The sequence below is a fragment of the Carcharhinus amblyrhynchos genome, chromosome 2 (assembly GCF_965287045.1).
Source record: "Carcharhinus amblyrhynchos chromosome 2, sCarAmb.v2.hapA, whole genome shotgun sequence".
Lineage (NCBI taxonomy): Eukaryota > Metazoa > Chordata > Chondrichthyes > Carcharhiniformes > Carcharhinidae > Carcharhinus > Carcharhinus amblyrhynchos.
Window position 1 is genome coordinate 43046882 of NC_137325.1, and position 18931 is coordinate 43065812.

General features: G+C 41.0%; 1 protein-coding gene across 1 annotated transcript in view; it reads left to right on the forward strand.

Moving 5' to 3' along the window:
• ankhb (ANKH inorganic pyrophosphate transport regulator b) overlaps nt 1-15898 on the forward strand; it is a 129536-nt gene extending 113638 nt beyond the window's left edge. The window contains exons 10-12 of the mRNA XM_080205039.1: nt 1287-1410; nt 8321-8420; nt 13585-15898. Coding sequence (XP_080061165.1) covers nt 1287-1410; nt 8321-8420; nt 13585-13698 — 338 coding nt within the window. The 3' untranslated portion in view covers nt 13699-15898. The remainder of the gene's footprint in view (nt 1-1286; nt 1411-8320; nt 8421-13584) is intronic.
• Nucleotides 15899-18931: the final 3033 nt, after the last annotated feature.

The window sequence follows — 18931 nt, forward strand, 5'->3', positions numbered from 1 at the left end:
AAAAAGGAGTGGTTTAGATTAGTGGGTCAATGTTTTTTTTTTAAAAATAAGACTGGTCGGCGCAACATTGTGGGCCGAAGGGCCTGTTCCGCGCTGTAATGTTCTATGTTCTATGTTCTATGAGATAAAATGGGTGGGGTGAATGACGTGATTTTTCTGTCCATCTGACTTTATGATGTGTTTCATCCTCTATGCAGAGGCAGCGTCTGTTGATTTGTAGGGTTTTGCTTGTTACAAATTGTGTGAAAACTGTGGTGCAGGACTGTAATCAAAATCAGCAGCTTACAAATTTAACGTACTAAAGAGGATCATAGTTAATGGAAAATCAGGCATTAACCTGAATGAGATGACTTTAATGGTCACACTCGAGCAATTTTATGAAGTTATATTTCTAATAGAGAGCATCAACCATCTTCACTCCTGTTTTCAATCTTTATTCTCAATCCCATTCAGGTGTAAAACTATGTTTGTGAAGGTTGACATTGCTCTGGTTTATGGACCTCCACTGACCTTGGATATTCTAGTAGGGTTCATGAGCAGAGCTCAGCAAGATTTTGATTCACCTAGTGTAAAATGTTAGGTCTGGGAATTTTCAGATCTTTAACTTTAAATTCAGCCCTTTGAATTATAATTGAAGTGATGCGTCACTTCTTTTTGGCAAGCCTCAGCAAATTAAGCAAGATCCTTAACGCTTAACAGGCCATTCTCGGGCTTTCCTGGGATCAAGGACCTGGAAGTGGCACTTCTGGCCAATCAGAGGCTGGCAGTTCTATTGCATGGCAACACCACTGGGCAGGCAGTGTCTGCTGCTGATCTGATACTCAGGGAGTTGGGGATGGCAATCAGCAGACGGGCAGGAAAGGGACTCATAATGCCAGGTCCCTCAGTCAGCCACAAAACTCCCTTTTGAAGGAGGGACCCCTGCTACCACTCACATGAGTTGGCTTATGTTCCATGCAAGGCTTATGTTCCATGTTCCCTTGTCCACTGCTGGATTACTACCAACATGTGGGAGAAAAGGATCTTAAAGGGTCTTGACCATTTTAGGCTTCAATTTGCCCACTTTAGGCTTCAATTGTGGTGGGAATCAGCTTATCTGAAGCAACCGATAAAGATCACCATATTTCGATTTTGTCACACGCTGAAAATGTCTACATTTGCCTGTATCCAATTCTCTAACTATTTTGGAGAAATACCTCATTTTTGGCTGTACAAAATCTGTGCAGAACTTTAAAATAAATGAGGAGCAGCCGTATCAGTCATTAATCACTCACTTTTTCTTCCAGTTACAATTCGAGCTCACCTGACTGGCTGGTTGATGACTTTGAAGAAGACTTTTGTTTTGGCACCCAGTTCCGTGCTCAGGATAGTGCTTCTCATTGCAAGTCTGATTGTTCTCCCTTATATGGGGTTAGTATTAGATGTGTTTAGAATGTGATTCTTGATTGGTGTTGACTTTGTGCAGAATGGGATATTTTCTGCTTAACATCAAGTGTGAATGTATTAGTGTCATCCCTTGTTGTTAGCCGTGGTTCATTTGGTTTCCTTCGAGTTCCTCTTTCATTTGAGTTAACGGGTTATGTCTTCAAGTCCCACTTGAGAAGCTCTCCAGTCCCTGCAATCCAGGCTCACCTTTAAGTGCAATGCTGACGGAGTTTTCAGATGTGCCATTGCATGAAATGTTAAACGGAGCATCTGACCCTCAGGTGGATGTAAAAGATCTGGAACTGTGTGCAGCACCGGGGTTGCGTGCGAGTCCAGGCTACCATATTCCTTTCATTAGCAGTGACTTCCAAAAGTACTTTAATTCTTGTAAACAGCTTTAGGATGACCTCAGATTGTGAAAAAGCACTAGATAAATGTGAGGGTGTGTTAACTGCAAGCCCCTTATAACACTCTCCCTTCTCACCATTTTCCCTAACATAGCTGAGTGTATTTTATGATGGAGATTCATGTACTGAATTACTAAATGTGAATTTTTGAGTACCTTCCACTTAAATCTGCCCAAATTTCAGTTATTTTAAAATTTGTACTGTTTCCATCATATAGATTGCTTCTCACATTTTAACTTCTTTGCAGCAGGTTGTGAACTTTCCCTCCTACGGGAACAAATGTTAATACCCCTCTCTAACTGAACGAGTTTCATTGACAGATTTCATCAAATCAACAGTTCAGTTATGAGGTACTGGAATGGTAAACATCAGATTTTCAGTTGAATTCAGGCCCACAACCGAGCTGTCAAACTGTCTTTGCAATTGTCTTCCAATTAAACTGTCTGAGTCTCTCACATCAGGCCAGAGCTGCTGACCAAAGTCAAAATGTATATTTTTATGGATTAATTGGCAGGCAAGCTGTGTTCACTGTTACAAAACTATAATTAGGTGATAGGCGATATATTCACTATTATACCTAGTTACTGGTGATGGTAAAGTCGGGAGGCACAAGATCAAAGTCTGCATTATAAATAATATTTTCTTACTATCAGCATTATCAGTGGCCAAACAAAATGCTGGCGTGTTTCCAAGGCCTAATCTAAATTTGATATAATTTCATGGAAAATAAGTAACATTTAATTAGTTTTTTGTTTTTTAGCAAGGGAAAAGACCTATCAAAACCAGGTTGTCCGATTGCTGACTTACCACAGGTATACAAGGATCCTTTTACAAAACATCCTTTTACAAGGATGTTGCCTGGACTGGGAGGCATGCCTTATGAAGTTAGGTTGAGGGAGCTGGGACTCTTTTCCCTGGAGAGACGAAGGTTGAGAGGCGACCTGATAGAAGTTTACAAAATGTTGAGAGGAATAGATAGGGTGGACTCTCAGAGGCTATTTCCCCGGTTTGAAATGGTTGCTACGAGAGGACACAGATTTAAGGTGCGGGGAGGGAGGTTCAGAAGTGATGTTAGGGGTAAGTTTTTCACTCAGAGGGTGGTGAGTGAATGGAATCGGCTGCCGTCAGTGGTGGTGGAGGCGAACTCGCTGGGGTCTTTTAAAAGACTTCTGGATGAGTATATGGGGTTTAATGAGATTGAGGGTTATAGATAGGTCTGTAGGTTGGTAGGTGATGATGTGATCGGCGCAACTTGTGGGCCGAAGGGCCTGTTTGTGCTGTAGTGTTCTATGTTCTATGTTCTATAGCTCAGGAAGATCTCAGATATACTACAGTAATTTTAAGTTCTTTCTCACAGAAGCAGAGGTACTTGATTACTCACAGTGACTTGGGGAAATCTTTACCCAGTTAACTTTTCAGACTCTAAACAACATGAAACAAACAGGTGACAGCTGGCAAAAATGCCATCTTAATGTTTTGTTAAGATATTTATGGTTATATCAGAGAAATGGTGAAAGGAGTGAAGTTTATTGTAATCACACATAATAATAAGAACATAAGAACATAAGAAATAGGAGCAGGAGTAGGCCATCTGGCCCTTCGAGCCTGCCCCGCCATTCAATAAGATCATGGCTGATCTGTCGTGGCTCAGTTCCACTTTCCCGCCCTCTCCCCATAACCCTTAATCCCCTCTCTTATCAAAAACCCATCAACCCGCTTCTTAAAAATATTTAGCGAGGCAGCCTCCACCACTTCAACGGGCAGAGAATTCCAGAGATTCACCACCCTTTGAGTGAAGAAGTTCCTCCTCAACTCCGTTCTGAACTGCCCCCCCTTTATCTTGAGGCTGTGCCCCCTAGTCCTACTGTCTTTTTTGAGCGGGAAGAGTCTTTCCACCTCTATCCTATCCATCCCATTCATCATCTTATACGTCTCAATGAGATCTCCCCTCATTCTTCTAAACTCTAACGAGTACAAGCCTAGTTTATTCAGCCTCTCCTCATAGCTCAACCCCCTCAACTCCGGTATCAGCCTAGTAAACCTCCTCTGCACTCCCTCCAAGGCCAAAATATCCTTGCGCAGGTGCGGCGCCCAAAACTGCACACAGTACTCCAGCTGCGGCCTCACCAATGCCCTATACAGCTGCAGCAAGACCTCCCTACTTTTATATTCAATCCCCCTCGCTATGAAGGCCAGCATCCCATTCGCCTTCCTGACCACCTGCTGCACCTGCAGGCTGGGTTTTTGCGACTCATGCACAAGGACCCCGAGGTCCCTCTGCACCGTCGCCTGCTGCAGTTTTTCGCCACGTAAGTAATAGTCCTTCCTACCATTCTTCCTACCAAAGTGGACCACCTCACACTTGCCAACATTAAATTCCATTTGCCATTTCCTGGCCCATTCGCCCAGCCTATCTAGATCCTTCTGCAGACTCTCCACACCCTCCGCACAATTTGCCTTTCCCCCAATCTTGGTGTCATCAGCAAATTTCGACACCCTACACTCGGTTCCCTCCTCCAGATCATCTATATAAATGGTAAATAGCTGAGGCCCCAGCACCGACCCCTGGGGCACCCCACTAGTCACCAACCGCCAATCCGAATAGCACCCATTGACCCCCACTCTCTGCCTCCTATTTGACAACCAATCCTCTATCCACGCTAACACCCTACCCCCAACTCCATGTCCTCTGACCTTCTGCAGTAACCTCTTGTGAGGTACCTTATCAAACGCCTTCTGAAAATCCAGAAAGACCACATCCACCGGCTCTCCTCTATCCACCGCCCTAGACACATCCTCATAGAACTCCAGTAAATTGGTCAGACACGACTTCCCTTTAATGAAACCGTGTTGCGTCCGCCCTATCAAGCAATTCTCTTCAAGATGCCTCGCAATTTCCTCCTTAATGACGGATTCTAACATTTTACCTACCACAGACGTTAAACTAACCGGCCTGTAATTCCCCGCCTTTTGCCTGGCACCCTTCTTAAACAACGGCGTAACATTAGCCGTTTTCCAATCCTCCGGCACTTCCCCGGAATCCAGCGACGTCTGGAAAATAACCACCAAGGCATCCACTATCACCTCCGCCATTTCTTTCAGAACCCTCGGATGCATTCCATCCGGTCCTGGGGACTTGTCCACAATCAGCCCCTCCAGTCTGTCGCGCACCACCTCTCTAGTAACAGTAATGTCATTAAGACCCTCCAGTCCTACCACCTTTCCATCGCTAACACCCGGCAAATTATTCACGTCCTCCTCCGTGAAGACAGAAACAAAAAAGTTATTCAAGACCTTAGCCATATCCCCATCCCCTACCACTAGGTCCCCTTTCTCATCCGCTAAGGGACCAACGTTCACCCTAGCCAGCCTCTTCCTTTTTATATATTTATAAAAACTCTTGCTATCCTTTTTTATATTAAGCGCTAGCCCAGCTTCATAGCTTCTTCTACCCTCCTTTATCAACTTTTTTGTCAATCTTTGTTGACATTTAAACCTTTCCCAATCCTCTTCTCGCCCACTGCTCTTAGCTACTCTAAATTCCTCCGCTTTTAATTTAACACTTTCCTTCACCTCCTTCGTTATCCACGGCTTATTACCTCTCTTCCTACTGTCCTTTTTAACCATCGGAATAAATTTCTGCTGAGCACCAAGAAAGATCTCCTTAAAGATCCTCCACTGCTCCTCAGCAGACCTACCTTCCAACGCGCTCCCCCAGTCCACATTCGCCAATTCTTCTCTCATCCTACCATACTCCCCTCTATTCAAACAAAGGACACGTGTCCGGGAACCCACTTTCTCCTCCTCCATCTGCAACAGAAACTCCACCATACAATGATCACTCTCTCCAAGAGGATCCTTCACCTCAAGGTCCCTAATTCTACCCGCCTCATTACATAGCACCAGATCCAAGATAGCTCGCTCCCTCGTCGGCTCCAACACACACTGTTCCAGGAAACTATCCCGGCAGCATTCCAAGAACTCCTCCTCGAGCCCACCTCGTCCAACATGGGTCGACCAATCAATATGCAGATTGAAATCCCCCATAACTACTGCCGTCCCATTCCTGCACGCCGCACTTATTTGCGCGTTAACAGCCCGCCCCACCTCCAGATCATTATTCGGGGGCCTATAGACGACACCCACCAGCGTCTTCCTCCCTTTGCTGTTCCTAATCTCCACCCACAACGATTCCACTTTCTGCTCTTTGGCTCCGATATCATCCCTTGCTACCACCTTGATGCTGTCCTTAATCAGCAGAGCTACGCCACCCCCTCTTTCCTCCTGCCTATCCTTCCTAAACACTTGATAGCCCTGTACATTCATCTCCCAGTCCCTGTCACCTTGCAGCCACGTCTCTGTAATGGCCACCAGATCGTATCCATTTGTGTCGATCTGCGCCACCAGCTCATCCACTTTATTCCGAATGCTTCGTGCATTCAGATAAAGTGCTTTCATCCCAGCCTTCTTCTGGACCCTATTTGCCGTAACGCCACCACTTGGGACATCCTCAGCCTCTTCCCTTACCTGTACCCTATCCTTAACTGTAGACCTCCTAACATCACCTACCCTCGCACCCTCCCCCCCCCTAATTAGTTTAAAGCCCTGTCTACAGTTCTCTTTACTCGATTCGCCAGCACTCTGGTCCCAGCACGATTCAGACCAACCCCATCCCGCCCGAACAAGTCCCACCTACCCCAATACTGGTGCCAATGCCCCATAAATTCGATCCCATTCCTCCCACACCAATCTCTGAGCCACCCATTCACTTCCTTTATCCTGTCAACCCTACGCCCGTCTGCACTCGGTTCAGGCAGTAGCCCAGAGAAGACCACCTTGTCGGTTCTACTTTTTAATTCCATTCCCAGCTTCTCATACTCCCTCCCCAGATCCTCAGTCCGCACTTTGCCTACGTCGCTGGCACCCACATGTACCACCACAACTGGGTTCTCACCCTCCCACTCCAGATTCCTCTGCAGCCCAGCTGCGACATCCTGTACCCGAGCACCAGGCAGACAACACACCCTTCTGTGCACTTTGTCATTGTGACAAAGGACAGTGTCAATACCCTTCACCCCACTATCCCCAATCACTACTACGTTCCTTTTCCCTTTCTCTTTGCCTATGTCCTGCTGCATCACTGTACCGTGTGCAGTTTGCTCACCAACCTCACCTGCCTCGTCCTCTTCCAGACTGGAAGCAAGAACCTCAAACCTGTTTTGCAGATTAAGAGGCTGAGGCCTCCGCTCCTCACCCCCCTTCTTCCTCCCAGCAGCCCCCTTTTGTTCCTGACCCTTAGATTTAGACAGTCTAGGGGGGGTGGATGTCACTTGCACCCCATTGACAATGACACCCTCTCTCCCCCTGATGAGCCTCAGTGTCTGTAGCTCAGAGGCCAGCTCATCCACCTTGAGCTGGAGCTCCTCCAGCAACCTGCACTTACTGCAGACATGGCCACTGGGAAGGACCCTGGGGTCCACCAGTTCCCACATCATACAGGAACCGCACATCACATGCCCCTCCATTATTCAATATAATTTGTTGTGGGAAAAAAATTTTTTCCTTGTTTCTTGCTGTAGTAGTTTTGAAAAAAAAAATTTTTTTTTTCCTTGTTCTTTCAACCTGGCCTTTTTACCTTCCAGCCCTTTTTGATATTAAGCCCTAATAGCTCACTCTGCTTCCCTCTCACTCCGCTGCCCGTTCCGACGCTGCCCGCTATCTACACCAGGCCTCCTTTTAAACTTGGCGCTGATTTAAAGCTGATGGGCCACAACTGCCTGATAATCACTCCCTCACAATTCTTAAAGCAGTAAATACAATAAGTAAATGCTTTAAACAGTTCTACAAAGAACAAAGTGCTTTAAACTTATTTTAAACAGGTTTTTAACAGGTAAAGTCTTAGCTTTCTCTCTGATGCTCCTTCCTCGTCTGCTCCAGCAAACAATGTAAGGCTTCACCGTGTGGACACTTGATAATTAAAGCTGATGGGCCACAACTGCCTGATAATCACTCCCTCACAATTCTTAAAGCAGTAAATACAATAAGTAAATGCTTTAAACAGTTCTACAAAGAACAAAGTGCTTTAAACTTATTTTAAACAGGTTTTTAACAGGTAAAGTCTTAGCTTTCTCTCTGATGCTCCTTCCTCGTCTGCTCCAGCAAACAATGTTGCTAGCCATCAGTCATTTTCTGGAATCATTTTAGTTCCATAAAATGAATTCTATTCACAGTGTATTGATCTCTAGCCAAATAATCTCCCTCACATCAAAAATATACCAGATCTGCTTCACTTTGGAATGCCTCTGAAATTCCTTTGAAACATTCAGCAGAAAATAAGGTGGTTGATCAACAAATTTATTAAATAATACTAATCTCTAGTTAATGAACTAAATAATATTTAGATTTTAGAATGTTTTGGACAGCTTTGCAGCTTATGAATTTACTTTTGCAATAATGCTGTTACATAAAAGTGTTTCTGTATTTCTAAGGATCCATGGAGCATCATTAGGTGTTGGTTCACTTCTTGCTGGGTTTCTGGGAGAGTCAGCCATGGTAGCAATAGCATCTTGTTATGTTTATCGTAAAGAGGTAAGCATTTTCCTATTGTTCTTTTGCTGGTTCTTTAGTTTGTTACTGTGCTTGTCTATGTAACAGAGTGTTATCAGCATAGCTGTATACTGTGACCAGTAAGAAGTCTCTCAACGCCAGGTTAAAGTCCAACAGATTTATTTGATAGTAAATGCCACTAGCTTTTGGAACGCTGTTCCTTCGTCGGGTCAGTGGAGAGTTCTGATCAGGAACAGGGCATATAAAGGCATACACAGTTTACAGAATACGGATTAGAATGCGTGTCTTTACAGCTAATCTGCTATTCCGAGATGCGAATATTGGATTCGGATATTCGAAGATTCCACACACCTGACGAAGGAACAGCATTTCTGAAAGCTTGTGGGTTTACTATCAAATAAACTGGTTGGACTTTAACCTGGTGTTGTGAGACTTCTTACTGTTAAAAAGAATTGGGACAGGTGCAAACAAGTTCATGATTTGTATCGTTTGCTCTTAGTCCAGCGATAAAAGTTAAAACCCCAAAGAGAAAAAATAAAGGAGAATATGAAGAGGAGGAGTATGCCATCAGGCCTTTCAAATCTACCCCACCATTAGAGGTTTACAGCATGGAAACAGGCCCTTTGGCCCAATTTGTCCATGCTGCCCTTCTTCATTAAAACCCCTAAACTAATCCCAATTGCCTGCATTTGGCCCATATCACTCTATACCCATCGTACCCATGTAACTATCTAAATGCTTTTTAAAAAATTGTATCCACCTCTACTACTACCTCTGGCTCGCACAGAGGATGGTGAGTTCCACACACTCAGCACCCTCTGTGTGAAAAAATTGGTCCTCCGGACACTTTTGTATCTCTTCCCTCTCACCTTAAACCTATACCCTCTAGTTTTAGACACCCCTAACTTTGGGAAAAGATATTGACTGTCTACCTTGTCTATGCCCCTCATTATTTTAATAGACCTCTATAAGTTCACCCCTCAGCCTCCTACGCTCCAGAGAAAAAAGTCCTAGTCTATTCCTAATTCAATCTGTCAAGTCCTGGTAGCATCCTAGTAAATCTTTCCTGCACTCTTTCTAGTTAAATAATATCCTTTCTATAATATGGTGACCAGAATTGCACACAGTATTCCAAGTATGACTTTACCAATGTCTTGTACAACTTCAACAAGACGTCCCAACTCCTGTATTCAATGTCCTAAGCAATAATTAAGATTGTAGCTGATCTTCAACTACAGCTACACTTTTCACACTTTCCTGATAACCCTGGCTTCTCTTTATGTTCATAAATCTATCAATCTCAGCCTTGAATATTGTCACGAACTGGTAGAAAATTTCAAAGATTCATGATGCTCTGAGTCTTCGCATTCCTAAATGGCTGAACTATTTTTCTGAGACTGTGAACCCTAGTTCTAGCCTCTCCAGAGATTCAAAATTCAAGGGAAGGGAAGCTAAAAACCTTGAATGCTGAGAAAAGGTTTGTGGAGAAAACTGACAAAGAAAAGCAGAATAATCAGCTAGTGACTCCATGACACAACTACATTCACAAGAAATCAGTGATGGCTCCTCTGTTATTTGCCACCTCAGGGATCAGTACTAGGTCCACTGTTATTTGTCATTTATATTAATGATTTGGATGAGAATATAGGAGGCATGGTTAGTAAGTTTGCGGATGATACCAAGATTGGTGGCATGGTGGACAGTGAAGAATGTTACCTCCAATTGTAACAGGATCTTGATCAATTGGACAAGTCGGCTGACGAATGGCAGATGAAATTTAATCTAGATAAATGCAAGGTGATGCATTTTGGTTGATCAAACAAGGGCAGGACTTACTCAGTTAATGATAGGGTTTTGGGGAAAGTTACAAAACAAAAAGATCTAGGGGTACAGGTTCATTGAAAGTGGAGTCACAGGTGGACAGAGTGATGAAGAAGGCATTCGGAATGCTTGGTTTCATTGGTCAGAACATTGAATACAGGAGTTGAGATGTCTTGTTGAAGTTGTACAAGACATTGGTAAGGCCACAGTTGGAATACTGTGTACAGATCTGGTCACCCTATCATAAAAAGGATATTATTAAACTAGAAAGAGTGCATAAAAGGTTTACTAGGAAGCTACCAGGACTTGATGGTTTGAAGTTATAAGGAGAGGCTGGATAGATTGGGACTTTTTTCTTTGGAGCATAGATTCCATGACAATTCAAATACAAAAATCAAATTAAATCTAGGACTAACAGAACGAGAACTATAAATCTTGAGAATTAAAGTATAGAATTTAGAAGGTTAAGGTGTGATTTAACAAGTTTTCAAGATTTAAGGGGAAGGGTCATTAGAGACAAAATATTTCCATTGACTGGGGAGTCTTAGACTCGAGAGCATAGTCCAAGGACAAGAACTGGCCCTTTTATGAACGACATTAGGGAACTAGTAGGCTACTCAGCTCTTTGAACCTATTCCTCCATTCAGTATTATTGTGACCGATCGGATTATGGTCTCAACTCCACTTCTTTGTTTGCTCCTATAACCCTTGACTCTCATGTCTATCAGAAATCTATCTAAGTTAGTTTTGCCTTCTGGGAAAGAGAATTCCACAGATCATCAATCCTCTAAGAGAACTTTCTCCTCCGCTCTGTCTTAATAGTGAGACCTCTTATTTTAAAATTGTGTCCCCTGTTCTAGTCTCTCCAACAAGAGGAAACATCTTCCCAGTACTAACTCTTATCAAGTCCCCCAGTGTTTGTATATGTTTTAACAAGATCATCATTCATTCTACTACGCTCCAATGGGTAAAGAACAAACATGTCAACCTTCCTTCATAGGATAATCCCTTCATTCCAAGAACGAGTCAAGTGAACCTTCTTTGAACTGCTTCAAATACAGTTATATCCTTTTACAAATAAGGAGACCAAAACTGTACACAGTGTGCCTGATGTAGTCTCACTAAGGCCCTGTACGGTTGCAGTAAAACTTCCTCACTTTATATTCTATTCCTTTTGCAATAAATTCCAGCATCCCATTTGCCTTCCTGATCTCTTGTTGTATCTGCACACTAACATTTTCTTGATTCATGTACAGCTCCTTCTGTACCACTGAGCTCTGCAATCTTTCTCTATTTAAATAACTTTTTTAATTTTTCTGCAAAAGTGGACAAGTTCACATTTTTCAACCTTGTTTGCCATCTGCCATTTTGTGCCCAGTCACTTAACCCTTTGGAGACTTTACCTCCTCTTGACAACTTACTTTCTTTACATTAGATTCCATTCCTTTTGCAATAAATGCCAACATTCTATTTGCTGTATCTGCATACTAACATGTTGTGACTTTCCTACCTATCTTGATGTCATCAGCAAATTTGGCTACTATACATTGGGTCCCTTCATCAAAGTAATTGATGGTCATTGTAAATAATTGACGCCCCAGAACTGATCCTTGTGGCATTAGTTACATCTTGTCAACCCATTTATCCCTTCTCTCTGCTTCCTGTTACCACCTACCCATAAGCTCTTATTTTCATAGAAATCATAGAAACCTTAAAAGTACAGAAAGAGGCCATTCGGCCCATCAAGTCTGCACTGACCACAATCCCACCCAGGCCCTACCCCCACATCCCTACATATTTACTCACTAATCCCTTTAACTTACGCAATTCAGGACACTGAGGGGCAATTTTTAGCATGGCCAATTAACCTAGCTCGCACATCTTTGGACTATGGGAGAAAACCAGAGCACCTGGAGGAAACCCACGCAGACACGAGGATTTTGCACAGTAACCTTTGATATGAAACCTTAACTTTGTAACTTCTAATGTGGTCTTTGGATGTCCACATTCCCCTTAATCTATCTTGCTTACTTTCTGAAAATTTTCTTATACATTAGATAAATATGACTTCCCTGTCGTAAAAGAGTGTTGATTCTGCTTGGGTCCATTATGATTTTCTGAGTTTCCTGCTGTAACTTCCTTAATAATGGATTCTAACAATTTCCCAATAACAGATGTTAGATTAACTGGCCAACAGTTTCCTGCTTTCTGTTGTATTAAAGACATAACTTTATTTGACCAGCAGCTGCTAGGAGACCATCAAAGAGTCAGGGCAGCTCTGAGATAGAGTTGCCAGAGCTCTCTGATGAAATCTGATGCATGCTATTCAAATCAGATCAATTATAGGTTTTCTTATCCTTTCATTAGCTTAAAATCAATCATCTTCAATGTGCACAAATAAACAATAATACCTGTCAAGTATCTTAATCAATTGTATCCTACTCCATGGCATAATAACTAACACCACATTCTGCACTCTCTTGTTTCTTACTCTGTGAATGGATCTTGTATAGTGCACAAGAAACAATACTTCTCACTATATGCTAATACATGTGACAATAATAAATCAAATCAAAAAATCTTGGCTGATTCCACTTCCCATGTTACCTAGTAACCTCAGACGCCAGCCCAATGTTCAAATGAACATTCTTATGGGTTCCCTTAAAGGTCACTGCCAAATCATATTAACACATGACTCCATATCAGGGTATGCTCTATCTTCTCTGGGTAGTGAATAAACTCTATTCATAAAATGTGATTAAGTGTCCTGGATGTTCTCGCCATCTAAAACTTTACTGATAAATCTTGCATATCCCCAAGGTCTAAATATTCTCTTGGAATATGACTTACCCTAATACCTTTTTACATGATGCTTTGTTCATTTTAGCCAACAGCAATTTGCTGCAATGTATCATAAACAATACATGAATACATTCAAAATATCAGCATGTTTTAAAATCATAATCACTTGTTTAAATCTCTTAGTGCATTCACATGTAAACTATTCTCTTGTTAGTTTATAACTTTTTTTTTAAAAGTTATTTAACTTAATGGTGGTAGTTCTGCTGGTGTCTTAATGATATAAAATGTCTTACTAACCTATTAGGGTTCCCACTTACAAGTCACCACCACATGATCTTTCTGATCTTCAGTACGACAGTGCAATAAATTGTCAGCCTTCAGCTTTGTTGTAGAATAGCATGGGATTAAGCAGAGAAGTCAGAAATAAATGATGAAAATGAAGGACAATACAATCTTAATCAGGACACCAAATGAAGAAGATAAACAAGTACAAATGGAAATCAGTGATTGGTATCAAATTGCTGACTTGTAATCTGTGATGCTAAAATTGTTTTTAATACAGAAAAAGAAAAGATCTCTGGATGAAACAGCAGCTGAGGGAGAGGATTCAGCAATGAATTCTGCAGCTATCCCTGAGGAAATGTCTGAGGTAGTTGAGTTGGATGAAGATGAGTGAGCAGCATTTATACTCTGCAGGGATCACTATGGTACAATAAAGTGTTAAACCATCCTTTACTTCTGCTTCCATCCTTTATTTTTCTGGAAAGTGTCTACCGCCACCAAAGACAACTTCTGATTATGTTGCTGAATTGCTCATATCATTGGACAGGCTCAAACTTTGGGCTTCTTGCATGCAGTTTCATTCCGGCTAATACATGGATGAAAGCAACTTCAAAAGAAAACATCCAGAAAGTCTTCCATGGTTAAGTTGGCTGACATCCTTTTTTTTCATGGTATTAGCAACACATTTAAAACCAAAGCATCGTCACCTATCTTCTGCCCTGTTCTCCATCAATATCTTTTGATAGACTAAGGGTGTACATTTGGGATTTATACTTTATTTAACTGCTTGAATAGTATTATGTTGTGAGTTATTTTAATGTATGTTTGCAGTTAGGTTTCCAGTGGCCTGTGTGATTTATTGCCATAATGTCGCTGCACAAGAGGTGGAGTTCTGAAGGCACCATAACCACAAAGGACACAATTTTGTAAAAAAATAAAAAGGTTGAACGTATCAAAATATTTTTTTACATAACAGAAGAGTTTGATATCAGTATATTGAGAACGTTATGCATGTGGTGGTGACCTGTAAGTAAAGTAGTAAACAGGAAAATTAATACTGAAAAACAGATGACTTGAATTTCATAAACTCATGACATCAAATGGCACGAGAGAACATTACTTGAAACAAATGAGATGGCGTGAAATTTGACATCTTAATGTGTTTAAAAAGTTTATTTGCCACCTATAATAAATGTGTCTCACCATTTTGATACATGTGTACTGATTCAGAGCGTTGTATATTGTAAAGTGGGTACCATAGATTCAGATTGTTTTCTTTACATCGCAGCTTGTTAAAGTGTTTACATACTAGAGAATAGCTGTTTCTTACAGTTGGTGTGCTTGGTTGGTTGGTTTCTGTGGAAAAGCACAGACATTGTCCAATTTTACCAGTGCCCTTTTTCTGCATGAAGCAACACTTTTTTCCTCTGCACATTACATCAAGGGCTCAAAACAGCCTAAATTTGTGTTGACCGAGAGACTGGGCTGAAGATATGCTTAACCCATTTGAAAAATTCCTACTCTACTACAAATAACTTCCAGCCCATTTCTCTCCTTTCCAGTCCAATTGTCTGGCATTCATTTTACAGACTGCGATTCAATCCACCCTTCATTAGCTGCATTTTCTTTGCTAATTTTCAATATATTTGTTAGTTATATAATGTTTCAAACTTAACCACCTTGAAGAATTATCTTTGTTATCAAAATGTCAGTCTCACTGGGAGGCTACCTGATGCCTGTTGAAAATGGAAATATGTTGCTCTGATACAATTTTGGACAGAAGAATACTGTTAGGATAGGGGAAAGAATGCTTCACTCTCTAGTTAAACTGTACTGGGAAGTATTCCAAATTTCAGCACCAACTCCTTGAGCAGGAAAATTTAGAGAATGAAGGTTAAAAGAAACATTTTTTAAAAATTGCACCATCACCTATTTTGTAAATGAATGTATTACTGCCTGTAATAAACATTTTGCAGCAGGTGGGACGTTGATGTCATTTTAGTGGAGGCACTACAATATTGACAGATCCTTAATCAAAATGTTTGGTAAGCAACTTGCCCTTGCTACAGGGTATCAAAGGACATGAGTGCAAAGGTGCTTTGTTGTGAATGAAAACATTTTTTAATTAGTGTAATGAACAGTCAAGCTTTATTGTGAATTCCAAATACTTGAGTTCACAATGTTCACTATTCTTCTACATCGTTTTCAGAAAACAAAGGAAGCTCCTGGCCTTTTCCTGCATTGAACCATCATATCACTAATTCTTTTAACATGATTCTTGACATTATTGTTGCTAAGTTGTTAAATACTACATGTAATGAAGTTATGAGTGTTGTTTGTAGTGGAAACTGTCCTCTATTATAACTAAACTCGTCATGCAACATGCTTTCAAATTGCACCAAGCAGCAACTTTTTTTTAAGTACAAGTTTCCATCAATTATATTTAAAGCGTTCAACTATGTTTAATATGCAAGCATAATTTTAAAATACCAAATAGAGAATGTTCTTTCTAAATAATGTATGTATATTTTTTCATGGTATTAATAGATTTGAATCTATCATTTTGGATCTTTGAGCTTGTGCCATTTTTTTCAGTTGGCTACAAAATTAAAATGATTTTTCTCGCTTGATTATGTTTTCATAGTGCTGTATATAAAACCTTTGCAGATATAAAATAGCATTCAAGATCCAAATTTCAATTAACCCATCAGGAAGTGTTGATTCATTGGCAAGTGGACTCTGATTGGTAGAGACATTGCCATGGAGAATGTTCCAGTCAATAGTGACTGACAGCTAACTGCTGAGTTGAACAGGCAATGTTGTTTTCTCCAACATTGGTATTCTTTCGAATGTCCTGATAAATCTTCAACAGAGATTTGACAAAGTATAATTTTTCAGCAATACTCAAGTTTTGTATTATGAAATAACTATATATATAAGCCACAAATACTTCCAATGGTAAGTTCCAGGATGTAATTAGGACATAAGGGATGTCAATGTCATTGGCTAAGCCAGCATTTATTGCCTATCCCTAATTGCCCATCCCTAATTGCCCTTGAAGGTGGAGGTGAGATACCGTTATCTGTCCTTTCATTACTCCAAAGCAACTTGTAGGGCATTGAGGCTAAACAAATGTCATAATTGTGTTACACAGTTACTTGTGCACCTATAAAATAGCAGTTTAAAAATTTACTTTAAATAGAATAACATGATTTTTAGAAGAATTGCTAACTTAGCATTGTATATTTTTGATTATAGCAAACATAAATTTGAATATGCCTTTCACATAACACTTAACCATTAAACATGGTCATCAGCATTTGAATTCAGTTCACTGATAAATACGAAGTTTAAGCACCCAGCACCAATCAAAATGCTGCCGATTTGTGACCCATGATTTAAAACACCATTTATATGGGGGAATGGAATTCTGTACCTCCTACTGAGACATACTGATGCACGAGGTCCTATCGCGTCTAAATTAGAAAAATGTCTCTATTCTTGGATACTAGAATGTGGAGTAAATACTGAAGAAAAGTAACTGTTAAACTCTTCAGCAAGAGGTCAACAAACAGGAATAAGCATGAGACAGATCAAATAGATTTTTCCTCTGTGGAGAGAAACAAATGTTTATTCCTATTAGTGATATTGGATGCAGGAATTTTGCCTGCTTTACATTTGAGGATTAAGGGTTTTTTTTACGAATGCAGAGCAGTCCATAATCTGTCAGAATTAGTAATCTAATTCTTTAGCTGATAAAGTGAATGGTTTGAGATAATGCAGGTCACCACAATAATTACTGACATAGACTGTCAGCAATAAGACATTACTTTGCAAAAAGTCTATTATAAAAATGAAAGTCATTATGTTTTTAATAATATTGGTAGACCACAGGTTAGAACTCAAATATTGTTACTTATCACTAATCAACCCAAGCCTGAAAGTTATTGAGTAGAGCTGAAGAGGCAACATAATCATTCCTATTGGCCTCTTCCTGAGGTACCTCGTATGAATCGACACCATAAACCGCCGGCTCCAAGCGGAGAGGAACTCCAAGAAGATTGCGCATATCTACACAGGCATCAAGTTTCAGAGACTTCTTACCTCATATGAAGCCATTCTTCAGCCAATTAGATTCACTCCACATATATCAAGCGGCTGAGCACACTGGATACAGCAAAGGTCAAGAGCGCTGAAAAATCTTGCTGAAATGCTAAAGAATTTTTCTCCAGAAGTAGCCGCACCTGTAGTCAAGTTGTTGCAGTTGATAAGCAGCTGGAAAATTGCACTACATCTTCTCCTCTGGGAGACCTCTGGCCTCCAGCTTCAAGAGTCCAGCCGACAACCTAAATTAGGCAGGAAACCTTTTCCTATGTCAATAAGAACTCCAACTTTAACTCCTCCCCAGAGGTATGTTTCTGCCTGAAAAACAGAACTTGTTTCTGTTCTCAGCACCATGGCAAAACTACACCCCATGGTGCCTCATGCTAACCTATACTGCTTAAGGTTGTTAACTGATTTAATGCCTTTCCTTGTCTAATATTTTCTATTGTCCCTCTTCCTCCACTTTATTATCAATCTTATCTTCCTGTTTTGTCTGGTTTCCTCAAATAAATTAGACCATAAAGACCTAGGAGCTGCCTTTTTCCCCATAACCCCGATCCCCTTATTAATCAAGAACCTATGTCTGTCTTGCAAACACTCAATGACCTGGCCTCCACAGTCTTAGCAGCAAAGAGTTCCACTGATTCACCACTCTCTGGCTGAAGCAATTTCTCCTCATCTCTGTTTTAAAGGATCGTCCCTTCAGCCTGAGATTGTGCCCTCTGGTTCTAGCTTTTTCTACTGGCGGCAACACCTTCTCCATGTCCACTCTATCTAGGCTTCGCAGTATCCTGTAAGTTTCAATAAGATCCTCCTTCATCCTTCTGAACTCTGAGTACCAAACGAGAGTCCTCAACCGTTCCTCATACGACAAACTCTTCATTCCAGGAATCATTCTTGTGAACCTCCTGTGGACTCTTTCCAAGGACAACACACCTTCCTTGGATATGGGGCCCAAAACTGCTCACAATACTCCAAATGAGCAGAGTCTTATGCAGCTTCAGAAGTACATGCCACCTCATGTATTCCACCCCTCTTGACATGAATGCTAACATTGCATTTGCCTTCCTAACAGCCGACTGAACCTGCAAGTTAACTTTAAGAGCTTTATGTTTCTGATTTCCTAAGCATATTCCCATTTAGAAAATAGTCTATGCCTCCATTCCTCCTTTCAAAGTGCATAACCTCACACTTTCCCACACTGTATTCTGCCACTTCTTTGCCCACTCTCCTAGCCTGTCCAAGTCCTCCTACAGCCCCTCCACTTCTTTGATACTATCTGTCCCTCTATATAGCTTTTTATCATCTGCAACAGTGCCTTCAGTTCCTTCTTCCAAATCGTTAACATACATTAGAGTCATAGAGGTTTACAGCATGGAAACAGGCCCTTCGGCCCAACTTGTCCATGCCACTTTTTTTAAACCCCTAAGCTAGTCCCAATTGCCCACATCCCACTATACCCATCTTATCCATGTAACTATCTAAATGCTTTTTAAAAGACAAAATTGTACCTGCCTCTATTA